This window comes from Trichechus manatus, unplaced genomic scaffold (genome assembly GCF_000243295.1).
Source record: "Trichechus manatus latirostris isolate Lorelei unplaced genomic scaffold, TriManLat1.0 scaffold00036, whole genome shotgun sequence".
In the NCBI taxonomy this organism is placed as follows: domain Eukaryota; kingdom Metazoa; phylum Chordata; class Mammalia; order Sirenia; family Trichechidae; genus Trichechus; species Trichechus manatus.
This window is the reverse complement of record NW_004443972.1, coordinates 17,074,160-17,101,809: the sequence shown is the minus strand read 5'-3', so window position 1 is coordinate 17,101,809 and position 27,650 is coordinate 17,074,160. Positions and strand designations below refer to the sequence as shown.

Genomic DNA, 27,650 nt, shown 5'->3' with positions numbered 1-27,650 from the left:
CAGGGAAGCTGGTAATGGGGAACCCAAGGTCCAGAAGGAGAGACTGTTGACATGTCATGGCGTTGGCAACGAATGTCACAAAACAGTTTATGTATATTTAATGAGAAACTAGTTTGCTCTGCAAACCTTCATCTAAAGTACAATAAAAGAAAAAAAAAAAAAAAAGATTTCAAGCTCTAGCTCTTATCATTAATATTTAGTCCCAAATTCCTAACTGCTTGTTTTAAATGGAACTCCTTTCTCCTTCCTCAATCTTTCTACTTCTACTGAAAATGTTAATGATACTAATATCCTTCTAGTCCTCTACGGAGGAAACCTTGAATTCATTTTTGATTCCTCCTTCTTTGCCTCATTTATCCAACTAGTGCTACGTTTTATTTATTTACCGACTGATGCCTCCATTCCCACAGCCACTATGATAATCAAGACACTTAGGGCCTTTTGTTTGGGTAACAGCAAGCTTGTGTCCTAAATAGAATCTCCATTTCAAATCTCTCCTTACAGCATTACTACTTCTATTTAAAAACAAAAAACCTCAACCTCTTGCCATCAAGTCTCATAGTGACCCTACAGGACAGAGTAGACCTGCCCCATAGGGTTTCCAAGGCTGTAATCTTTACAGAAGCTGACTGCCACATCTTTCTCCTGCAGAGTAGTTGGTGGGTTCGAACTGCAAACCTTTCTGTTAGCAGCCATGTGCTTAACCGTTGTGCCACCAGGGTTCCTTACTTCTATACTGCTGTCAAATTATGTTTCTAAAATCAGGTTCCGGGCATATGGTGCCCCTGCTCAAAAATCACTCTTATCCTGATATTCCAAATTCTTTTACTTGTCCTCAATCAACTTTTAAAAACTTTATTTCCCACTACTCACCCTCATGTACTACTCTACCCCATACACTGTTTCCTAAACATGTCCTATACATTTTCTGTTTCCTAGTCTTTACCCATGATGTTTATTTTGCCCACAGAGACATTCCCCTGAATGTCCAAATCTTACTAGGCTTTAAAGCCTACTTTAAATGTTGTTATTCTCAAAGACAGCATCCTGGATCTCCCTCAATTGAAAGTAACTCCCACAGCACTTCTCTATGGCAATGTTTCTCTAGCTTCTAACTTCAATGAACATACAAATCTCCTAAAGTCTTGCTAAAATACAGATTCTGATTCAGTATGCCTGAGGTGGGGCCTGGAAGTCTGCACGTCTAACAAGATCCCAGGTAATGGTGATGCTGCTGGTCTGTGAACGATGTTATGGAACAGACTGATTGTGGCCTAGTATTCTGGTTATTTATGAACTGTCTTACCACTCCTATTTTACTATAAATGAGGAGAAGATCTCTGTTTGTCACAGCAATGTGCACAGGAGATATTCAATAAATATTTATAAATATAACATTACATAAGGTATCAACGTGTTTTTCAAACTGCAGGTTTTCAACCCATTAGTGGGTTGCAAACTATATGTATATGTGTGTATATGCATGTAAGTATATAACTGAAACAGAATAAAATGGGGTCAAAGGAAAAAGAGAATATATCACATGTAGTAAGGGTAAATACTGTTTCACAAAACTTTTGTTTCAATTACAGACACACACATACACATACATTTGTATGCACTGGGTCAAAATGTAAAATCTATTTTTTAATGAGAGTTTTGGTTTAAAAACCTGGAAAACATGGAAGATATGTTTTAGTCATATCTGAAGTATGTTCTAATTTCAGAAGTATAAAAGAACATAAATCTATGAACAAAAATATTATCATGGCCACATATATTTTAGCACACAATAAACATTTTTATAAAATATGACTTTTTTTTTAATAGCCTCTATATAAAGTGGTCTCCCCCAGTTACTCTTGTTTGTATCATCCTGTTTAGTTTCTTCATAGCTCTAATCACGATGTGTTATGTTGTATTTATTTGTTTACTTTTTGATTCTCCCATCAGAAAGTTCTTTGAGGACAGGGACCTTGTGTGTCTTGCTTCTCACTATAGCTCAGTGCCTGGCACATAGTAGGTTTTCAATAAATACTTATTAAATGAGAAATAGAAAAGTTCATAAAATAAATTATATGCAGTAAGTATTAAGGCTGTTGTGGTTGTATACATCTCCTCACTCCCATTCCTGTGCAAGAAAAAGCATCCCCGCCCACCCGGAAATAACGAAGAGATTTCAAATATAGACTATTTTATGTGGTCTGCGACCGGGGATGGCAAACTATAGCCCACAGGCCAAATCTGGCCAGCTGCCTGTTTTAGTAAACGAAGTTTTACTGGAACACAGCCGCACGTATTCATTTAAATATCGTCCATGGCTGCTTTTGCACCACAGTGGCAGAGTTCCATAGTTAACACAGAGATTGGATGGTCCGCAAAATCTAAAATATTTACTATCTGGCCATTTACAGAAAAAGTTTGCCAGTCCCTGGTCCACAAAATAGGCTACTCTGTTTTTAGCTATTTATATTTATACAATACTTGAAATCTAATCGTACATACTCCAAAGATTATAAGAGACAAATGTTGGAAGTAAATTTTACCTTATTGTAATTCTTGGCTAATTCCAACATCTCTTTTACCACTGATTCATTGTGTTTACAATGTTCACTGTAGTCCTGAAGTGTCAAACCTTCCATCCAACTCTTCTTATGCAAATTTAGCAACATCTAAAAAACATAAAGAATAATTAATTTCCTACACTGAGGACAGTCCCTTCACTTGTCCTGAGAAACTGCACAAAAAGCTTTGAGAATTAATAAATTTAAACTTAATAATTCAAATAAATTTGGTAAAAATTCTCTTAAATTTAAATTAACATAACCTAAGGAGTGTTCCAACCCTATGCCTTTGCGTTTACTGTCCTTCTACCTAGAAGGCTATTCTCCTTATCTTTGCACGGCTTACTTTCCGTACTTCCTTAGAGACAGATGCCTTCTGACCATGCTATCTAAAAAGCCATCCTATACTATCTTAAAAAGAAATCCTTCTTCCCTTAACTTACTTGATTATTTTTATAACACTTATCAACACCTAAAATTTTTGTTTACTTGTCTATTGCATCTCTTTGCCACTAAAAAGAAATCACGAGTGCAGGAACTTTGCCTTGTTTACTTCAAGCTCATGAGGGTCTAGATTCTAATCATAGCAGATACTCAATAAATATCTGTTGAATCAACGAATGGATGAAACTCCTATGTTAGACACAAGGAATTCTAATATTTCATATAGCCTAGCTTTCAAATGTCAAGATAAGGAGGTAAATGCCCTATTTACTGAGTACCCTTGTGTTAATAATCTCTCTGAGCCTCAGTTACACATCTATGAACCAAAGGCTTAGATAATCTTTAAATTCTTTCAAATTCTGAAATTTGATCTATAATTTTAAAAGTTAAAATTTCTTTATTGTCAAAAAATGAAAAGCCATAAAGGTGGGAAGTAAATCACTGATCCATCTAGTTGCAACCACATCAGGAAACTGGGGTCTGGCCCTATTTTGTTGTTGTTAGGTGCCATCGAGTTGATTTTCAACTCACAGTGACCCAATGTGACAGAGTAATAATACTGCCTCATGGGGTTTTCTAGGCTGTAATCTTTACAGGAGCAGATTGCCAGGTCTTTTCTCTTGTGGGGAGCCACTGAGTAGGTTTGAACTACGAACCTTTCAGTTAGCAGCAAAGAATTTAACCACTGTGCCACCACAGGGCTTCCCTGGCCCTATTTTAGTGATTATGAAAGTAAGCACCTTAGTTCAATGCTTCTCAAATTGGGAATACATGTTCTTGGAAGTCTCTAAGTTCTCAAGTTTAGATTCTTGAGACAGTTTTACTTAAAGTCCTCACCATAGCCCTACTCTGTAAATGTTCTTCAATTGAGAACTACCATTAAATAAGTTTATTTTTAATGATTGATAAAATTATGCAAAATGAGTAATACAGTGGCTACAAAATGTTGTCATTTTGCCATTAGAACCAGTACACTTTAAATGTGATTCATGGGCCATGAGAATCTAAAGACATACTTGGAAGTGTATGGGTGTCAGTTTTAAAAAATTACCCTAGTTGTTTAGAGGTTTGTAGCTATGTGTGGTAGAAAGCTCACCTTACACTGGAGAATAAACTGCATGTCAAAATCACCTATGATTTTCAACATAAAAAGCTCTGAATTCTCCTACCCCTTCCTAGGGCCCACAGGGGTAAATGTAGTTTGCAAAAAAAAAAAAAAAATCGGGGCTTTGAACTGGTTCGTTCTGGTTGAAACCCCTGCTGAGAATTTGCATTTTCATCACAGATATACTGAATCAGAATCTACAGTTTAACAAGATCCCCAGGTGATTCTTATGTATAATAAATTCTGAGAACCACTACTCTACTCGTAGTTCTCAGAGCTGGTCCCTAACCAGCAGCATCAGCCTTGCCTGGGAACTTGTTAGAAATGCAAATTCTCAGCAGGGGTTCAAACAGGAACAAATTGGTTTGAAGCCCTGAAAAAAATGGGCAAAACCTGCACAGGTGACTCCACTTTCTTTGGTTACACTCCATCTTCTCCACTGATACTTTTCTAGAAAATAGATTCTTGGAAAATTCTGGTGCAGCTGCAACTACCAATGCTATAAAGCTACCTATAATTAAGTGTTGGGATCTATATTCCCCTATCACTTCAAAAGAAAGTTTCCTCAGAGCAGTAGGATATTCCTACCACGCTTGCACAAGGAATCCACTGGGATCCTCAGGTAAGGGTTGGGGTAAAGTATACAGGTTGGCTGGGTAAGAGTAAAGGCAGGGCTTTTGTTACTGAGAAAGCAGATGAACTGAGCTATTAGGAACATAAATATAACATTAATTAATTTATATTTATACGTGTGTTTTTTATGTCAAGGATGGTGGCTAAGTATACAGAATGCAAAAAAAAAAAAAAAGAAAAATTGATGTAATTAGCTGGATATTTCCAAATGGTTGGTACCAGACTGACAAAATATTTGTATCTCTAAATTTCTGAATAAATTTCTCAGTTTATATCTATTGGTGTCTTTTTCATGGTCTATACCCATTCTATATAAAATTAAAAAATAAGTATTGAAAAATGTACTTTAAGCAATCAACTAAACCTACAGCAGGAGTAAACTTTGGAATATAAGCAAGCAGCTCAAAGACAGCTTTAGTGTCTCTGTGTGTCTCTCCTCAGGCCAACGGGGAACTGTCCTCTGCAGCCCTTCATGCAACACTATGCTAAAGCATGTAGGTCGTCCTTCAGGTGAGGTTGTGGGTGGCTTTGACTTTTAGAACAGAGGTTTATTGAACTTAATAACAACAACAATAAAAAGCAGAACTCTTCTTTCAAAGAAAATCTTACACAGTACATTCTTCCCCCAATATATAAATGACATTAAAAATGGAGGTGATCTAGTCAGAAGGGGGGTAGGTCTGGAGAGCCCAACCTACTCTACCTCCTCATCACATGCACCAGAATACCCTTCTAAGGCACCTCTATGATGAACAGTTTAAACTAGTAAGATTAGTCTTGTTTGCTACTGATTACTTATCACATCTGAAATTGAGAGTACAAGCAGGAACCAAAACTTACAGGCTGTCAATGATAAACTCAGTGTTCTAAAAAAAGTCTTTTCCAGGAAGAAATACAAGAAACTAATTTGGAGAACAACTAACTGTAATAGTAAAGAAAAAAGGCAGTTCAGAGAGTAATTTCAAAAAGCAATAGGCAGAGTTAAATATTTGGCATTATTAGACAGAAAAACTGTACTTGAAATAATCCTATAATAGTAGAAACAAACAAAATCCACCAAAATAGTAATTTTAAAAATAAACAAAATTGAAAACTGCCTGGTATAAAAAGGGATTATAACATTCTAGCTCTAAAAATGTGAAAATTTAATCTGTATTTCCTTTATGACTCACCTTTAGTTTATAAGCATGTATGTTTTTAAAAAGTACTATGCAATTACAATCTAATTTAGTCTTCTCAAATTTGGAAAGCTAGTTTTTCAATAATATAGTTACCAAAAGTCATTTTATTAAGCAAGATGAACTAATCAGAAAATCACAGATCTATAAGAAAGCTTTTTATAATTTATTATAAAACCAAACTGGAATAATGCTTTGTTTCCTACTTTCTCTCCTGTTTTAGCACCTACCAATAAAGTAAAATATGTCTTTCAATATGTCCAATAAGATATTCCTTTATTTTATGCTTTAATTCATCAGGAATGGAAAATGCAAGAGGTTAACAACTCAAATTAGGTAATAGTTTAAACAATTTTAAAAACTTTTTCCTCCTCTAAAATAAAAATTTAAACTTACCTTCTGTTCCAGTTCATTTTTCCGATAGTTAATGGTAATGGAGTAATAATGTCTGTTTAGTCCATGAATTAATGCCTATATAAGTAAATGAGTGGAAAAAGGACAAATTAGTATTTTTCATCTAATAAAATGAATACAACTGTTTGAAACTGATGATATATCCTGAGACAATACCTTTACCATCCTCTAAAAAAAGAAATTTTATCCTAAATAAGTTAAGATTAAATCTGAAATATTTTTCTCACCTGCAGGTTTAGAAGTGAGGTTTAGAGGGATGGGGCACACATTCTTCAAAGCATGATATAAAACTAACTACTGTTGAGTCCATTCTTACTCATGGTGGTGACCCCATGTGTTTCAGAGTAGAATTGTGCTCCATAGGGTTTTTAAGGGCTGTGATCATTTAGAAGTAGATTGCCAGGATTTTCTTCTGAGGCACCTCTGGGTGGATTCGAACCACCAACCTTTCGGTTAGTAGCCAAGCACTTAATCGTCTGCACCACCCAGGGACTATGGCAACACAAATTCAACAGCTTCAGTAGCCTTGCTCAGAGTTGGAGATAAGGTTATGACCTCATCATAATCTAAATTATAAATTAGTTATTCATAATTTATAATTTATTAAAACTGATTTTATGAATTTTTCATGAAGTTGTTTGACAGTCTACACAACCAAAGACCAAAGTAAAGATTTCCTCAGCATTGTTTTCTTTGGAAAACTGATTTTATGAATTCTAGGGGACTCTGGAGTTCCTGGGTGGTGCAAACGGTTAACACACTCTCTAAGCTCTCTAATTAGGTCTTATGGTGTTGAGGTGGAGGAAGAAGGGGTAGAGAAGTGAACATTTAATGAGCATCTAGTATCTGCTTTACATATTATGTCTTTTAATCTTCGTAACAACCAGTAAGGCAGGCTGATTCCATTTGTATTCTGACAGATTAGGAAAATAAAATTCAAAAATCTTAATGTGTCCCCATTTGCTACCTATTGCACTGCAATGGATCACTTTTGTGTGGCCTTTCTCACCATGGTCTTGTAACTCCCACCCAAGTGACTAGGTAGGATTGTGCAAATAAGGTAATTGTGGCCTACCAAGGGGATTGGTCAATTCTGCCATCCTGCTAAGCTTAAAAAAGAGCCAATTCCAGAGCAGGAAAAGGATCCCACCACCATCAAGGAAGGAGAGCCAAGACTGAAGTGTGCCCTTTGGACCCAGGATCCCTGTGCTGAGAAGCTCCTGGAACCAGGAGACTGAGAGAGAGAGAAAAGAGAGACAGCTGTAACACAAGACAGTAAGAAGTGGTGGTGGAGAGACTGGCAGGAGACAGTGCAGTGGGCTTCCCGGCCCACAGAGCGAGAAAGCTGAGTGCCTCTGGGCAGAAGGCTTGCTGGTGGAGTAGGGTGCCTCTGGGCCTCTGGTGGAGCTAGAGCTGAGCGGTTTCGAGGGAGGGTTACTGGCAGAGTGGGGTGCCTCTGTGCACTTATCGGCAGAGTTAAAAGAGCTTTGTAACACTTGCCCAAGCAGGGCAGAGGCAGAGGGCCAGAGAGAGGTCCTGATGAAGAACTGTATCCTGAGTGTTCCTGAACTTGAACTGTAACCTGTTACGTCCCTAATAAACCCCATAATCGTAAGTATTGTCTGTGAGTTCTGTGTGGCCATTGCAATGAATTATCAAACTACGCAGAGAAGTAGAGAGTGCCACAGGGGGTATGACTGAGGTCAGAATTGGTAAAGATGGCAGAGACAGGAGGCATGTCTGACCTCTGCCTCATGTGAATCAGCCTTGGGCTGTTGATTTTGATTCTCCTTCCCCCTTTGAAGTTAGAGGAGGTCAGTCGCTGCCCCCACGCCATTTTTACACCCATTAAAAGACAGAGTTAAGATTTGAACTCAGGTCATTTTGACTCCAAACACACCATATTGTCATGGATTGAATTGTGTCCCCCAAAAATATTTGTCAACTTGACTAGGTCATGATTCCCAGTATTGTATATGATTGTGTAATCTGATATGATTTCCTTATGTGTTGTAAACTCTTTATCACTATGATGAGGTTATATGTGATCTCCTTATGTGTTGTAAACTCTATCACTATGACGAGGTTATACTGGTGACATCTACAAGATTAGATATTGTTTTAATCCAATCTCTTTTGAGATATAAAAGACAGAAGTGAGCAGAGACACATGGGAACCTCACACCACCAACAAAGCAGTGCCAGGAGCAAAGCGTGTCCTTTGGACCTGATGTTCCTGCACTGAGATGTTCCCAGACCAAGGGAAGACTGATGACAAGGACCTTCCCGACAGAGCCGACAGAGAAGAGAAAGGCTTCCCCTGGAGCTGACACCCTGAATTTGGACTTGCAGCCTACTGGACTGTGACAGAATAAATTTCTCTTTGTTAAAGCCATCCACTCGTGGTATTTCTGTTAGAGCAGCACTAGATGACTAAGACATGATGTTATCTTAGGAAATTCTTGGATTGAATCTATGTACTTTTAGGATCAGGATGAGAATAAAGCATAGTCTTATCTATAAGCTTTCCTAGCAAAAATCACTCCATCAAGTATTAAAATATTTTAGATATGTACTATAACAATGCATTCTTATACTCTTAATGTCTGCTATAAAACTGTGCTATGAAATTCCATAGGAAGTGGTAGTTTAAAATGTTTATATACGAAATTTAAGTACTATGTATTAAATCCTTATCCATTCAATAATCTTTAAAAACCAAATCCATTGCCACTGAGTCAATTCTGACTCATAGCGACCCTAAGGACAGAGAAGAACTGCCCCATGGAGTTTCCAAGGAGCACCTGGTAGATTCAAACCGCCGACCTTTTGGTTAGCAGCCATAGCTCTTAACCACTGCACCACCAGGGTTTCGGAACAGTGAATTAAATTTCAGCACGTAAAAATTCTATACTGTGCAGATCAAAAATGGAAGTAATCAGGGTCTTCTTTAATTTGTATTCATCACTGAGCAAATTAGAAGTGCATACATGTAGTGAAAGAATTAGAAAAAAGCATCCCGTCTTCCAAGCAGACACAGCCTAGATGGAGAGTGGAGTTTGACCTAGATTTCAGGCCCCAATCGCCGCCTCATCCAAGCACCTTTGTCCCATGCCCTAACTACACAATTCTACATGGTGGCCATAGAACTGAAAACAGCTGTGGTCAGTAAATACGAAAACTGTCAATGGGCCCATGTTGGAGATTAACTGTATTGCTGAAATATACAAGTTAGTATTTGAAGACACTACCTCCTTAATTTTCAATTACATTTAGATAAAAGTACAGGCAGTCCCCAGGTTACGAATGAGATCTGTTCCTGTGTCTTTAAGCCAAATTTGTAGGTAAGTAGGTAAGTCCGAACAGGTGCATATGGCTCTTATTTAGCCTTACTTTCATGCAAGAAAAGGCTTGAAGTCTTTTCAATGATTTAAAAGCTGCATGTGCAACAAGTGAAGGTGACTGTCATGAAGAAGTTGTTGCGAGTATCAATTGCTTCAAAGTGAGGGCAAATTTATATAACATTAAAGGGCAAATACAAGTTGTCCCTAAATTGGACACCATAAATCCAGGGACTTAACAGTAGTAAAATTAACATCAGTGCTGTCAAGTTTGATTCCAACTCATGGTGACCCCATGTGTGTCGGAATAAAGCTGTGCTCCACAGAGTTTTCAGTGGTTGATTTTTTGGAAGTAGATTGCCAGGGATTTCTTTTGAGGTGCCTCTGGGTGGACTTGAACCTCCAACCTGTCAGTTAGCAGTCAAGTGCATTAACTGTTTGTACTACCCAGGGACACCAAAACAAACACAGGAGCATGAAAGATTAACAGCCATAATAATAACAAAGCAAATATAAGTTTAAATCAAATGATATCCTCAAGCAGTTTTCCAATTTCACTTATTTACCTTCTGTACATTCACCTCGAATTATAACTAAGCTGACCATGCATTAAGTACTCCTTCCACATGAGCTCAAAAAGAACAGCCTGTTTAGCTCAGAGAATAATATATTCTCTCAAATCAACCAATCTAACCAACATAATCACAAACTCTGGCAGCATATGCCAAGTATAAGATTAGTTTTATCAAGGAGGAGACTAACCTTTTGAAAGGGTCAAACTTCAAATAAAACATACAACATAGTAACAAATGCCACCATCTATCAGGCAGATAAAGAAGAAGGTTATTGCTAGGAAATTTCTAAAAATTTCATACTTAACTTCTTAATTTACACTTAACAAACATACGACAGACTTCGGAAAATTTAGGCAATTCTTCATTAAAACGAGGTATGGTCCCAAAGTTCATTTATTACTCGGCTGTTTGAAATCTGAAGTTTCTCACAGAAGCACTGTTATAAAAAATGGCTCTCTTCTATAGTATTATATATTGTGGGCTAAATAAGCTTTCACTGGCTAACCTAGGAAACTAAACCCGTGGCCGCTGAGTCAATTCCAACTCATCGCGACCTAGCCACTTTTTACAGCACCGTTTCTAAGACAATATATTCTGAATTTGCTAATAGCACTTAGCTTATTTGCTTCTTAGACATCCTTACCCTGTCTTTCTTTGCTTAAAGCCTGCCAACCTTTCAGAGAAGGAATTTCTGCCTAGGTCAGTAGCCAGCAGCAGTCTAAGAGGCTATCTATTCAGAGAAAAAACGGCTTGGAGGAGGAATGAGACGAGGAGTTTTAGATCCTCTGATTAACTTCCAAGTTATTTTTATACTTCTTTAGTCAATCTTTAGAGTGAAGCTTTATAATTTTGTTGGTGTAATACATTCAAAACAAGTATACAAATATTCATCATGGTGAAATAAACTTCAAAATTAACCACCATTTTGAATTATTTGTATCTCTATATTCATTCATTCATTCATATGAATTATTAATTTAAGTATTAGAAATGTCTCTGTGAGAACAGGTATCTAATCCCAATGAATTTCTGAAATTGGATAAAATCACTAGAGCATAAATAATAGTTGAGAAGTATGAAACCTAGAACTGCAGTGATGTTATGAGCAAAGGTGGTAGAAACTATGGAATGGAAGTATAGGCAGTTTATGAGAGGCAGTTGTGGTGCCAGGTTGAATGGAATTGTGTAGAATCCTAAGTTTTACATAAAGGGACCACTGACCACAGGTCATATAATAAGATCCCCTATTTAAGTGGCTTGGAGTGAAACACCTTCTGCATAATGACTATGTCAGATAATAAAAGCAACTAAAACCCACCCTAATCATGTCACTGACATTGCCTAGACCACTAAGAGGTTAGAAGTTATCTTATACCTCCATATAGCCACTGCTGTGGAAAAGCAGATGTATTATAAAACATATAGCTTATGAATTATATATAACTTATTCATAAGTTCTTGATAGGTTAAAAAAGTTTCATGCTCTGAAAAAGTAAGGTATGTTTAGACCTAAAGATAAATTTGTTTACCTTCAATTACAGTAAAACCTGTGAAACCTGGAACCTCTGTAAGATGGAAAACTGTCAGAGAAGGAAAACTCAAATATTTTCCACTAAAAGGAGCGATAGCAAAGTTGTAAGACTGCACCCTGTCAAAGCTGGGAAACTTGTGAGACCTGGAAAAACACGCAGTCCTGTTGATTTCTGGCTCTCACAGGTTTCACTGTATTTTACCCTGATAAACTGAAAATGTAGTGATAAATGATATCCATTAAATCAATTTTAAAATGATGCTTTGTGTATATAAACAGAATAACTCTAAAGGAAACAAACCATGGGAATAATGGTTACTTCTAGAATGGAGAACTAGGCTGCAGAGGGCAAAGGTGGAAGGGGGTTTTTGCTAAATACCTTTTTGTATTTTTAAAATTTTGAACTATATACATATATTACCTATGAAAAAATTAATTAAATAAACTTCCAGCTATAGTATAAAATAATGAGGAGACTTGGCTATGAGTACCAGTTCCTACATTAACCCACGGAATGACCTGGATAACTCACACACTTTCTGGGCCTCAGTTTCCTCACCTGCAAAATGGCCACAATGGTTTCTTCCAGTGCAACTGTTTTAAAACCATTCAATAACTACTGAATACAATGTTTTCCGAATAGTTTATGAGACAACGTACTTGTACTCATGGCTACGCTAAGAGACTCACAGCCCTAGCACAATGCATCCAGGCATTAATAGTTACTAAATTTCCATGAGGTTGACAACCAATCTTCATATTTACTGTGGTACTGCTGTCTTATAAATCTAAGATGACACTGAATAGTTAATAAAATTGTTTAAAAAATCTAGTCATTAAATAAATGCTAGTTTACCTTCAATACTGGTGAAACCAGATGTTCCAAGCACAGAATACTATAAAAGCTTATAGTATAAGCATTATATTTTTCCTCTTATCAGAATTATTAATGCTTTTTTCTTACATGAAACATGAAAATGAATATAAATTTTGTCTATTAGCTTTGTCTGATGGTAAATATCTGCAACATTAATTACCATTAGTGCTTTAAAAATAGTATTTTCTAAAAGCAATATGTTTTACTGTACAGTTTAAGAAATATGGGCAAGGAAATATACAAAAAAAAAATTCCATTATCCTACCACCCAGAGGTAATCAATACTAACAACTTGGTGTAAATGTAATTACAGGTGATTCCTGTTATTTGTGGTAGTTATGATCTATAAAGTCACCATTAGCACTGAATTTGCAAATACTGGACCACTGCTCTAAAGCAAATACAGGGTTTAGTTCCTGTGAGCCTCTGATCACAACATTTTTGTCAACAGATGAATACATAATCTTGTTTTATGTGTGTTTCTGTTTAATATATATTGCTGATTCATTAACATTGAATTCATAGCCAACAGTACTTTAACTCACGCCTGAATAAAGCTAGTCCTCACGTAAGAGGAACTGTCAACACCATATGTTATACAGTTCATCCTAAATTCACCTGGTAATTAGAATAACCACCTATTTACTAACTGCCTTTATCCAAAAAGGAAAAAAATTAATTTATTTTTATGACTGAAGGTAGGTTTGCAACTTGGAGCCAAGTGCCAGCTGAAAGTCAGGCTCCTATCTTCCCAGGAAACTGAGAGACAGGGGTGCTATCTTTCTTCCTCGAAAGATTACATTTCAGAAGGATGGCTTTCATGTCCTTGAGGAAACATTCTTGGGTTGTTAAAACTGGCAAGAGGCTTAACTAGACTTTAAAACAATTTATATACATTTCAAAGAAGCAGAGGAAGAACTTAAAATTCCAAGTTTTCTAAAGTAAATACTCAAGAAAAGGAGGAAAGTCTCTTCCTGTTTTTCAATATGGAGAATTAAGCCTCTCTCTTCTTTCTAATTTGTATTTGTCCATATAGCATGACCATGAAAGCACCCGGAGTATTGATTTTGAGTTACGAATTAATTTTAGCAGGTAGACAAATCTGCAAATATGGAATCCATAAATAATGAGGATTGACTGTATATAAGCACACTTTATAAAATAGGTATTTATGAAAAGGAGAACTTGTATATCCTATTTTACAATTTTTCTCACTTAGCATATTATTAAATAGTAGTCTACAATATAATCACAATTTCCTCCCACTACTTTAAGTGTAATATTAATTGGTGTTAGAAAAGCATTAGTGATCACCAGCACGTATGCTGATGGTTGCTGTCACACTTCTATTCCTACTATTTGAAAGGTGGCTTAGGAGCAAGGTCCCTCTTAACACTAGCTAACTCAAAAGGCATGGCATTTCCAAAAAGCTTCTGATCTCTGAGTTAAAGACTTTCTAACATACATTAAAATTTTATTGTGGATATTACCACTCACTTCAGGTTCTTCTGGGTTGATTTCCTTCTAGCTTTTCTTAGACAAATAAAGTGTTTTAAGGTGTGGCTCTGTTCTGTCACTTTTTGGCTTGATCCCATTTGAGTGTTTTAATATTGAAATTGTCTTAAAATTGTAAAGCACCCAGAGAGATGTCATTCTGATGGGCGCTATATAAACTGTGAAAGAAATATATTTACAGATTTTAATTGGAAGGCAAAACAAACTAAAATGAAAGGAAAACAATGATGCTATAGCTGTTACATACACAGGTCTTTTTAACTTAGGTTTAGAACCTGCTTTATTAAGTCGATCTTAAATTTCACAGGATATAAGGCAGGACCAAAAAAAACAGACAAACTGGGCTAACATAGAAAGAAAACAGATTTTCATATCAATCGTACTCTGTTTTTAAGGTTAGAAAGCAGTGTTTTAATTTAAAAGACAAAATCTGCAACAGGTGGCTGTTGACTTGCAATTAGTAAAAACTTCTGGCAGAAATATACCATGTGGTAATCACAATGACCTTAGATTGTAAGATGCTATTTAACCTTTTGCAAAAAATAATGAAGCCATATGATGCTATGGTGGTTTATAAGAAGGTCATTATCACAGGCTAAAAAGGTTCAATAATATATTCTCTTGAAACAAGCAAGCACAGGCTTGTCTGTACCCAATCAAAAACACTGGTTGCTTATTTCATACTCATTATACTTTGCAGTTTTCTCTGACTTGTAAAAAAAATTCTTTTCAAAAGCAACACACCTCAATCCTTTGAAACAAAACATTTCCCTCTGATAGAGATTTCGGATGAGTGATTGTTGGCAAAAATAAGTGTCTAAAAGTATAAAGTTATCAAAGTGTAACCTAGGCTTCACAATGGTCAACTGTCAAAACCACAACTCCCCAAAGACAATGGTACCACAGAACAAGGTTTCAGAGGAGGAGCCACAATAGCTACTATAATGTCTTTGTCTTATGTGCTCTATTTAACCAAACATGCTATTTCTGTCCTTCAATTAATCTTCAGAGAAACAATTAACTACATAGACATAGGTATTGGTGCATTTAAAAACACATTTAAAATAATTTTTGCAGACAATAAAGATCTGTGTAAAAACAATGAGGCATATGAATGATACAAAGAAAATATTAGTCACTCAAGAGGATATTAAGCATATAAATACCAGTAACTCCAATAATGGTGGTTAGTATCACTATTAAAAAACAAGATATAAACTCTAATCAAAAGTAATGCACAGATGTGTTTTATACTATTTTTTTTAAAGGTGGTGATTAAACAAAAAAAGGTAGAAAATTTCAAGTATTATTTAAGAACTGTTTCTGGGGACCTCTTAAATGTTACTCTATTATTTGCAGCTATAAGAAATGTCTTCTAACCAATCAATGATGATAGCTAATACGCTCTGTCTGAAACTCCTACTGTCCTTTTCTACAAGGCTAACCATGCAAAGCTGGAAGGTACTCCCAAGATACAGGCTCTACTATGCTCCCAAAAAGGGTATCCTGAAAATATGGTTAGAAAGTTTAATTAAAGATCTCACCTAAAATTGACTCAAAGATGAGCCAATTTAACTTCTGCAGCAATATTTCCATAATCCTCTTTTAAAGAACAGTAAAAATTAATAACAAGTAAATTAAAATGCTAAGAATAAGGTCTTGAAATGACTACATATAGCAGGCTTTTAAATGTTAAACAGAGTTTTAGAAGGCATTACCTGGATGGATGGCTTGTTTAAGTGACCCAGATTTGAAGTTGTTTGTCTTGGTTCATGTCCTAAGACCATCATATTAGCATTGATCAATCTGAAGGCATCAATAACAACCTGTAAAAACAAAGTGTCAGGTCAATTCTCTTTTAAAAAGCAAGTGATGATGCCAAGCAATAGTGGACAAAGCATGATCAACTTGCATCTGTTTCTGGCCTATTTCCAGAAAATCATTTAATTATAATATTAATAAAAAAGAACCTCCTGCTGACTGTGCCATCAGCACACCACCCTCTACCTTGAAATGTAAGGTGACACCAATAAATACAACTTTCATGAAGCAATATGAAAAATATTAACTTTGCATCTTTATTATTGAAATACATGATTACTGAACTTATAATGAATAGCCTTCATTGGTGTGCATGTTTGTCACCTAAATTTTACCTAATCAAAATGAATGACAAAGAGAAACAAAAACTGAAAGTGAGCACAAGCTAAGGGACCACATCTAAAGCCCAGCCCTGTCACATCAATTATACCACCAGAGTACTTGAAATGACAACAAAATTACAACCAGCAAGGCACTTGCCCCACGTATTCTCTTCTAGTCAGATACCTTTTACTTCTTGTGACTATGAAAGACTTTATACTTTGTCTGATGGCTTAAATGTCCAAGCCACTGTCAAGCAAAGGAGGCACAATGTAAGAAAACCAAGGTCATCTGTGCTCTAAGCCAGGAACCTGGTACAGAATGACAGGGTCCTAAGTTCAGAGTAAAGAAGTAACAATAGGTATCCTCTTTCTGCTAAGTGTATTTACTATTTCTGCACAGAAAGACTTCTAATTCTTACATGATACAATATAATGTTAGTTCTTATACATTAAGTGATTTAACAAGAATCACATACTATCCCATCATTATGGATTTGAGAGAATTCGTTAAAGCTTTTAAACATTATGAATTCTTAAAGTCCTGTGACTTTAAGGCAGATGCCTCTTTCAGAAAATTTAACTCAACTACTAAGAGAATACAACTCAATACATTAATCACATAGAAAAATCTTAAGGCAGGAAAATACTCTTTCTAAATTTGCCTTTAAAAATGCTGAAAAACTGAGATTTGACGAAGTTTTAAAAGCCATTATCAACTAGATTGTTCTTATTTGTACAACTATTGTTTGTGGATACTAAAAAAAAAAATTATTTTCATGTTAAGTCAATTAAAGTTTAAACAAGTCTAAAAATCAGTTTATACTAAGTATTATTGCATGTTATATTTAAAGAATAGTGTTTAAAGAAAAAGAAAAATTGCTATTTCTAAAAGGCTGCTATGAAGGGTGAACAGCACAAACTTAGACCAAAACATCATGACAAGTGAATCAATCCAAGGTCTCTGTCCAGTCTGGTCAGCCAAAACAAACAAACAAACAAACAAACAAACAAACACACACACACACACACACACACACACACACACACCAACGTGAATTTTGCTTTTATTTCTAACAGTTTGAATTTCCCTATAGATTTCTGTCTCAAAATAAAACTCAGCATCCCCAGAACATGAATAATTTAACAGTTTGTGAAAACTCTTTTTTCCTTTTATACAGTAACCTGAATCCACACGACTTTCACATTTTATTTACAAATCAATATGGCCTAGCTTAGGTTTATACCTCTTTTATATTTAAAATTGTTCTAATCATATTTTTTCATTAAGCAATAATAAAAGCAGGTAGTAGTATCAGAACACTTTGATCAGATGATAACATATAAATAACTTTAAATAACTGTTTAAAAACTATACAGAAGTAAAAGAAAAATTTTATCACTTGTTTACTAAAGAACACATAAAATAAGATCAAGTTAAAATGTGGGCAAAGGAGGGGAAAAGTGACCATTCTGACAGGCAAGAGATATACAACTTAAAAACAGAATTAAGAATTGCCACCCTAACTATTAATGGTAAATATTTAAGAGCAAAGTATCAGTTTGGTCCAATTGTTTTTAGAATACTTTGATTCCGTTTTAAGATTTCAGTAAAAGCATTTGTAGAAAAAAACCACTCCTATAAAACCATGAAAATTCCATTATATATCATGACAAAAATGCCTATATACATTTTTATACTAAATGCTTTCAAACTAAAACAGCAGACAGCTATTTTACACAAAAAGAAATCTCTGTAATATTTCTCTAGAATATTATAAACAGATGTGAAACTTCATAAAAAGGAAATGAAAATACCAGCTAAGTAGATATTATCATTTGTTAAAAACAAATCTGAAATTAAAAATTTTAAATTCTTTTTAGAAATTAAGAGAAAAATTCAAGGTCTTAATATACTGTTCAACTAATAAATGATGGCCTACATGCTTAGATTGACAATTCCTAAGTAGCAATATGATAGCCAATAGGAAATGAATACTTTACACCAAGATTAAAAGAATTTGCTGCCATCACTATAGCAACTGTCTTAAGGAAACTAACATGTTCAACAACCTGCAAACCAAAATTAGATTTAGTACGCAATAAAAATATAAATATGGCAAGATAGCCTACATTTTAATTTCTGTACAATTTTATAATTGCTTTTTGCACTGTAAGAATAAGTGGGTTTATCCTTTAGAGCAACTTATCAAAATAGACTCATTATTGTCCAGTGCACTAATGAGCACTGGGTGAAGAAGGTGTTAATTATGCCACAGTTAAGATTCAAGAAAAAGCCCTAGTGAGCACTTGGAGGTGTGTATAAGCTGAAGGCGTTTCTCCATGTTTGTGTATTTACAACACGATGCAACAGAATGACAACAAAGTGGTCACTCCATGGTTAAGAACAGAAATCTTAGATACAACAGACTGAAAAAAACCTCCAAGGATTAATTAAGGTATTGGGAGACAAGGAGGAATAATTCATTTTTTGGAGCTATCTGAATTTCCTAAACAGTTAGGTTTGAAGTATATATACATTAAACCAGTTCAGTTTATGTCTTAAAAATTCAAATAATAATTTAACCCAAAAAACTTCTCAAAAACATTACCTCCTTTAATATGTAATAACAAAAATCTCCAAGCTAAAGTCTGAACAATGTTTTCAGGAATATGATGATAGACCTTTAAAATTCTTTCCCATGCTGAAGTCCTACACACCACATTGAATCTCTATTCACCAGCCTGACCATTTAATTTTTTCTGGTACAAGTGCCTTGAGACTTTTCAGAGGTCACTGCAACAGGAGACAGCTTATAACAAAACCATTAGCAGTTTGGCTAGCGTAGGGAAACCTCTTACTTTCCTTTTTTGTTTATTATCACTGCATGAATCTGCAGCATATGATAGTTTATAATTTCTCAGGCTTGTTAAATTCATGTTAAAGGTCTATTTTCTTGTTGAATAAATTTTGTTCATATAATGCTGCCTATTTCATACACTCAGTCTTTAATAGCACCTTTGGTCTATGCGCAACTCACAGATCAAAACAGAGGACTAAAATAGGGGTTGATGATGCTATTTACATGTGTGATTCCTGCTGTCTTCTTGTTAGTAGCTTTAATATAATAGAAGACCTTGTCTGTTTTGTAATTAACACATCTTTACTGGAGAGATATTTGGAAGTGATTGCTGTGAATATACTGGTTAGTAAAATAAACACAATCACACACCACTTTCTGTTATCAGACAAATTTGTGAATTGTACACATTATACTCCAGATCAACAAACTGTGATATAACAGCCAAGTAGAAGACACATATTTATATAACCCTTTATTTTTCTGAAAATATGTATTCACTCTGACCTTGCAAATATAATTAGCTTGTGGGATGTGCAGATTTCAGTACCATCGTTGCTTTACTAATTGCAACTCTTGGAAATAGATACTAAATATTTGGAAGCTGCCAATGCAAAATAAAAACTGCATCTTTTTCTACATCTGTCTTAGCTTATAAAAGCAAAATAGTATTAAAAACAATAACTGTGTTCCATATTTATTCCAAGTATGCCCAAGGTTCAAGGACCTAATCATTTCACTTTAATAATGAATACAGTTTAAGACTAAAAACTCTTAATTATTTGCTATCAGTTTAATCCATAATTTTTTGGCTTCTTTCAGGAGTATAGTACAGTTCATCCAATATGCTATTCATTTTTAAACTCATGTTTTCATATCAATTGCCAGGTCATGGAAAAACCAGGCTAAATTTCTAAAGCACAAATCTATAGTTCCCAAGTTTTTCATTTAAAGGAAGCTATTTTTTTATTAAAGCTCTTAAAATTAGTTTAATACAAAAATATTTTAAAGAAAGATGCACATACACTCTGGTAGTACTTACATAATTCATAATACATCTCCCACCCCCCCCCCACACCACCCCCCACACATAGTAGCTGCCTTTGGCATTTTCAATTGCACTATACTGAAGGTAATGATTATGGGAATGTTTAAAACAGAGTAGGATCAATGTTTTAAGTATTTACAATGTATTCATTTTCTTGAGCTTAAAAGAAAAAAAGACCTAAAATAATCGAATCTTCTAAAACCTTACAGGTTAACTCATTAAAATATATATAAAATGAACTGAAATAATAAAAACATAAAGCTTGAAAGAAAAATTTTAACACTCAAAATCAATGTCCAACATTAAAAAAAAAAAAGGTAATACCTAGTTACCAGTTAGGTCACATATTTAAAAATATATAAGCCTCCCACAATAAAAGTATATCTCTAAATGACTATAAAAATGCAAGGTGTGGAAAGAAAAGCAACACCCCATATCATATACCCTTTATCACCTAGAAATGACCTGTTATCAACTGCTTAGGTTGTTTCTGGATTCTTTAAAAATTAAGGGCACATGTGACCTAGGAAGTACTGCTGGGGTTTGTGACCATTTCGTTACTTATGCTGCCATGCGCTGCCAGCCATCTATAAGAGAAAAACATCTTATGTCTCTTCTAAGCCCATAGCATAAAAAATTCAGAGAAATCTTACTTTTTATGCCATTTCCAATGAAAAGCACTAAGAACTAAAACTGACTCATGCCAAATGCATATCACTGAATTGCTGTGATTTCTTAGTCTCAAGTTTGCAACACGGAAATTATTTATAAAATGTCAATTTTAGCTCTGGAAAAGAAATTCCTATGTGTATGTACATTTTCTTTCTTCATCCTTGGAGAATTGCTTACTGTAGACAGAGATCTGTAGTACAACTTCAATATACTGGGAGAAAAGGGGGATGGGGTGTAACTAGCATAATGTACTTTTTTTGACAAGTGAAGACACGTATCAAAATTCAAACAGTATAGCCACAAGTTATAAGCATATATGCCTTAATGAAAACGAACTGATCTTTAAAAATTAGTATAGCAAAAGATATTTTAAATTCATGAAACATTATGAAAATAATTTACTTAGGTTATAAAATAAAGTTCAGCAGAATTTTTTTTTACAGTGTACCCACATAGTCGGCATGGTGTCAGAGTTTAAATGCTTGAGGCATGCCAGTGTCAGGATCCTGCCTAAGTTAGAATTCTGGCTCTATCACTTGCTAGCTAAGTGACCTACGACAACTTATTTAACTTCTCAACATCTCCATTTGCTCATTAAAGACACCTCACAGAGTTGTCAAGAGGATTAAATAAAATCATACATGTTTACCTGCCACTATAGTTTTTGCTGTTATTAACTGTGGTGGTCATAGAGTTACTCAGCTCAGATCTCCTTTCAAGAGAACCTGCTGCGGACAGCATAGCTGACTGACAACCTCCAGCTGCTACACCTTTAGACCCACTGGGGGTTCACACCAGGTCATGCTTCCCCTGGGCTGCTCCCAGCCAATGACTGAGCACAGTGGGGATTCTAGAATCTAGCCATTCCTGCCAAAACAGGGATTCCTCTAAAGGGCAACTTTATCTCTGGGACGCCCCATCAGCCTGACTGAAATGTTCTTAGAACTATGCTGTAGTCTGAAGGCTGTCCCCATTTATTCCTGCTTCCTGTCCCCTTTATCCTTCACAAGTATCTCCCCCAATAAACCTCTTGCATGTCTAATCCCATTTTGGCATCTGTTTCTTGGAGGACACAAACTGACACAGTAGTTAAGCCGAGTTGTGCTCCTGTAATATAGTGTTGGGATTAGAAAAAAAGTTACCCTAAAAATCAAATCAGAATTACAAATTTGTCATCCATAGATGCTTGGCATATGAAAACATCAACAGAAAATTAAGAAGAAAAAAAGTGTATAGTTATACTGAATGTTATTATCTCTTTTAAAAAATGACTTAATATGCCTAGAATCTTGATACTCCTGCATGATAGGTATTTCTAGACTCATGTGACAAACAGTGAACTTAAAAACTGGACTCCTCAGGGGACTGTTAATGAGCTACAAGAGACTATTAATCTCCGGGTCACTGGTCTGATATCAACCCAAGTGCCAACTGTATCTGGTGGCTAGTCAGTCAGGCTATATAAAATGAACAAGTGACTTCAGATCCTTTTTTAATAGACAAATTAAAGCAACACCACTGGTACCCTTGTTGACAGTCCCACATGAAGTAAAGGAAAAACAGTCTAGGGCTCAACCATGTTAGCATTGCAGCGGGACAGGTGGGTGAGGGGAATAGGTGACTTACATGTATTTCTTGTGTTCTAACACCATCTTCAAAAAAGCTGCAAATATATCTACCATCTCTTAATAGGCAAAGTCATTTCAGTAGGACAAAATATGTGAAATTCAATTACCTTGCTGTGTATCACTTTTATGTATTTTTATTTGGTTTATTAACTAAATACTATATAGAAATTAACTTGTCTAATCTTCCCAACAACCAAGAGGTTGTTAATATTTCCAGTTTATAGATGAAGAAACTGAGGCTCAGAGAATTTGAATACATTAAATGATATGACTCAACTAGTTCAGTGATACTGTTATGATTTACACCTACACAGCATGCCCAAGCCAGTGCTCTTCAACACCAACCTATCTGGTATAATAATTATCACAACATAAAAGCAAGAAAAGCACCATTAGATTCAGTTACTCGACAGCAGAGTTTGTATCTCATTCACCACTGAGTATCTTAATCCCTAGCAGAGTACCTGGCACACATATGGTGCAGAATAAATACCTATTGAAACAAAAAGTTCCAACCAAGCATTTTTCTTTACTATTCTGTATAAAGTTTAACCATTCATGTTTATTTTTTCCTGTTAAAAAATCTCAAAAAAATCGAATCACTAGCTTTAACAATATATATTCTTCCCATTTTCTTAATCATCACTGCTGCTCAGCTTTGAATTCATGAGATACTGTCTTCCATGGCATGTTGAACTGAAAAACTTATCATCATAAAACTCTGACTTGTGTTCAGTTTGGGATAAAAGCTGCATAAAGATATTTGGAATGTGAAAAGTTGCAGTGGGCATCTATTAATCAGCTTACTAATAACCTAAGAATAACCACCGAGTAATCAACTATGATTTAGAAGAAAATTTACTACCACAGTCAATTCTATCCTCTTTAGGAATTACAATGATAAAAACACATCAAACCTGCCAAAACTAAGTCCCAGGTCCAGAAAAATCCTCATAATTAACAATGGTTAGGTCAAATCATTCTGAATACAATCTTAAAATATATATGTATTTATATATATATACAGGCTCTGAAAATGCCCCTTATGCAAAGTCATAGTTTCAGTTTCCTCGTTCAAAAACTGGCAGAAAGACAGAGAGCAGGTTTTGTTCTTCTCTGGATCTCCAGTGTATGTCTAGCACACAGTGTCTGCTTCAATGAATGACTGAGGATAATTAGGTGGTTGGGGAAAGAAAAGCATTCAAAAAGCAAAACAGTCAATAAACAATATTCTTATAGATAATGGGACATTCTCTTAAAGGTTTTCCTGTATTTTTACTGAAACAGCTGGAACCAAACTAATTTGAAGCACATTTAGATCACTCAAAGTACACAGCAAATACTAAAGAATAATAAATTAGCTCAAAGATTATATTACTAATATAGAAGCTCTAGATTAAAAGAACATTTTAAAACTGTTATATATAAGATTTACACTTCTTAGGATTTTAAACATAAAATTGCTTTTACATTTCTAGCTGACAACTTCTGATCATATCAGTTAAACTAATGTTACAAACTATTAGGTTTATCAGTAATTGCTGTAGGTACATTAGCACCTATAATATTTTCTCAGTTATCCTCATAGATTAAATCTGAGAGTGTTATAAAACTGATAATAAGAATGGAAAACGGGAGGCAAACAAAAGATAATATAGTAACTAATCTTGTTCCAGAGGTTGGAAGGATATGCTCACAGAGCTGCATTAGGAGAGGAAATAGAATTTTTATATTTTTTATTTCCTATTTTTTCTCTTCAGTCTGGAAAACTAGACCAAGAAAAGGGATATTTGTGTGTGTGTGCGTGTGTGTGTGTACAGTCTGGGATTAAGACTACCCAGTCCTAATCAATCCTCATGGGATATTGATCAAAACAGAATCTTACGAATAACAACTGTTCTAAAAGTCTTTCACCCCTTTTGGAGGAAAAATGACATGTTAAACTTGAACTCTAGCTGATGACACAAGATTTGAATTCATCAAGACTAATGTCCATGAGAAAACTGGCTAACCAACCATATCAATCCCACATTTCAGTCATTTAATAAATGATGATTGCTAACATATAAACATTATTTACTAAACCTCACAAAAGTAACTTTTTTTTTTTACATGCTAAAAACTGATCACCCACACATATTCATTCATTGATTCTATTTTATAAACATTTAAGAAGAGCCTCTTCTTGTCAAGCACTATGTAAATTCCAAGATATGAAACAGTTTCTCCCCTCAAAAGGGTCCCAATCTAGTGGGGGAGATGAACACATAAACAGATGACTAAAACCCAAAATGGCTTAAGTGCAATACATTTATCACTTCATAGGCCAGAATTCTAACGTGATATATTCATTTTTCTCTTCATCAGCATGCCCAAGGGAAATATCTTAGAAAATGGTAGGTGCTCAATAAAAATTAGTTAGATCAGAAGAGTATTCATAATAAGTCAGGATGTACAAAATTCAAGTAGAGAGAAGTCTTCATTTCTTTCGTTGTCATTACCTTCATCGTCCAAAATGTGAGAAAGTTAATAATTTATAGACTTGTTTTTAGCAAAATTTTCAAAAATATTCAGTCTATTATTTTAAATTATTTTAAAACTTTCTAATACAAAATTTCTTGAATCAGTAAAATTTCTTTTCCTGGAAAAAGACACAATCTTCCAGATATCTAATAATATAAGGTAAGGTCTTATTCATTCTTTACTCCTATATGTGCATTTACTTTTTAGGACCCCATCTTTCTATAAATCCTGATTAAAAAACAACAACAAAAAAAAACACTCACTTTATATTCTAATATATCTGTGAAAGAAGAATGAACAAAGAGGCAAGTACCACGTAGAAAGGTATTGTTTCTACGTTCTTCCTGACGTGGTACAAACACCTCTTTTCTGAGTGAAGTCCTGCCCACACCTCAAAGCTAATTCAAGTTTCTTCTATTTTGTGTAGTCTATACTGATTTCTCCTTTTTTCTAATTCAATTTGCATTTACTATGTTTACTATGACGGAGCCCTGGTGGTGCAGTGGTTAAGCGCTCAGCTGCTAACTGAAAGGTTGCAGGTTCAGACTACCAGTTGCTCCATGGGAGAAAGATATGGAAGTCTGCTTCGGTAGAGATTACAGCCTTGGAAACCCTATAGTGCAGTTCTACTCTGTCCTACAGAACCGCTATGAGTCGGAATTGCCTTGACAGCAACCGATTTTTTTATGGAATGTTTGCTACACGAGTAATACTTTACTGTGTACTGACACATAAAAGATTCTGAATAAATATTTGTTAAATTATTTCTCTCTCTGGCAATCAATTTAATACTTAGTTATAGGAACATGCAACATCAATATAATTTGTACTGTATTAATACGTAATGCAGCAAATCGGTGCATAATTGATAGAATGTTATCTTGCTCACTAGTGACACTAAATGCATATATGACTTATCTTCTGAAAAAGACCAGGACCATTTTGTATCCTAAAATCATTAGCATACAGGCATGTCAAGTGTGCTTAAGAAATACCTGCTGATAAACGGATCTGCAACTAAACATTGCATTTTTAAAAATTAATTGACCACTTCTGATCATACTGAATAAAAATTTGTCAAGAAAACCCACTCAGTATGAATACATACTTGACCTAAATGATCATCAGTATTTGTTGTGGATTGAACTGTGTCCACAAAAAATGTGTATCAACTTGGCTAGGCCATGATTCCCAGTATTGTGTGGTTGTCCACCACTTTGTGATCTGATGTGATTATCCTATGTGTTGTAAATCCTAACCTCTATGATGTTAATGAGGCAGGACTAGAGGCAGTTATGTTAATGAAGCAGGACTCAATCTACAGGATTAGGTTGTATCTTGAGTCAATCTCTTTTGAGATATAAAAGAGAATCAAGCAGAGGAGAGGGACTTCATTACCACCAAGCAAGAAGAACCAGGAGTGGAGTGTGTCCTTTGGACCCAGGGTCCCTGTGCTGAGAAGCTCCTAGATCAGGGGATGATTGATGACAAGGACCTTTCTCCAGAGCCAACAGAGACAGAAAGCCTTCCCCTGGAGCTGGCACCCTGAATTTGGACTTCTAACCTCCTAAACTGTGAGAGAATAAATTTCTGTTTGTTAAAGCCATCCACTTGTGATAGCAGCACTAGATAACTAAGACAGTGTTTTTTATACTTTCAGAATACAGAAGAGACACAAAGATTGTGTGGAGTTAGCAGGTAACAAACATTTTACTGACAGAACTCCTGTCAGTATAATGAGTGTGTAAAAGGAATAATGCTTTTTTATAAATATATTAAATATCATAACCCAGCTGTATGCTAGTTTTAGAACTTTGCACAAAGTGGTAATTCGTTTTACCCTAAGGAAGAAGTACGGTCACATTACAAATTGGATTCACTTCTAAAGTTGCTACTGGATCGAGTCCAGTTGTGGACTGAATATATAAGATAACAGAACATTATGCAAGTGGTTGCCACTGTGTCATTTGAGAATTGAATTTAAAAATATCTGACCTTCACCTAAAGTACAATAAAAAAATTAAAAAAAAAAATTGAATACATACATTTTACAAATAACCTAAAAAATAAAGCAGAACCTTAAAGATAATTTCACTGAATAGGGCAGAGTTCACTGGTAATTCCTATGAGCTTACTTTCCATTTAAAATATGAATGCTATTACCACAGATTTCACTTTTAATCTATATAATTTTTAAATATTTTCAATATTATACGGTACATTTTATTATTTATGTTGGTCTCAATGTCTGGTCCTACAGATGTCCTAAGAGATGGCAAGGATAAGTGTGTCTAAATTACTTTTTAAAATTCATAGAACAAACACTACATGAGAAAAATAAATGCTTAATATATACTATAAGTATTATGGAGAACTAATGAGAAAATGTGCAGTTCCTTCTCTTGACTTGTGCTGGAAGAAGTGACACCTATCAACATAGTAACTTATGAAAAGTCCCTGCAATGACCTCTGCTACTCATTTTCCATTCCACAGTTACCTTGATTATATACTTCATAATAGTCCAATATTAAAGAGCCAGTAAAAAGGTTTGAGCTCTGAAATTTTACAGACTTGGATTAATATACTTGTTCTGCTGCTT

At 35.0% G+C, this 27,650-nt stretch overlaps 1 protein-coding gene across 1 annotated transcript in view; it reads right to left on the bottom strand.

Annotated features, from left to right (window-relative positions):
• Positions 1-27,650, bottom strand: part of PSMD14 (proteasome 26S subunit, non-ATPase 14) — a 119,341-nt gene that overhangs the window by 16,793 nt on the left and 74,898 nt on the right. Inside the window, exons 8-10 of the mRNA XM_023730459.1 lie at positions 15,896-16,003; positions 6,321-6,395; positions 2,547-2,672 (exon numbers count right to left, since the gene is read on the bottom strand). Coding sequence (XP_023586227.1) covers positions 2,547-2,672; positions 6,321-6,395; positions 15,896-16,003 — 309 coding nt within the window. The remainder of the gene's footprint in view (positions 1-2,546; positions 2,673-6,320; positions 6,396-15,895; positions 16,004-27,650) is intronic.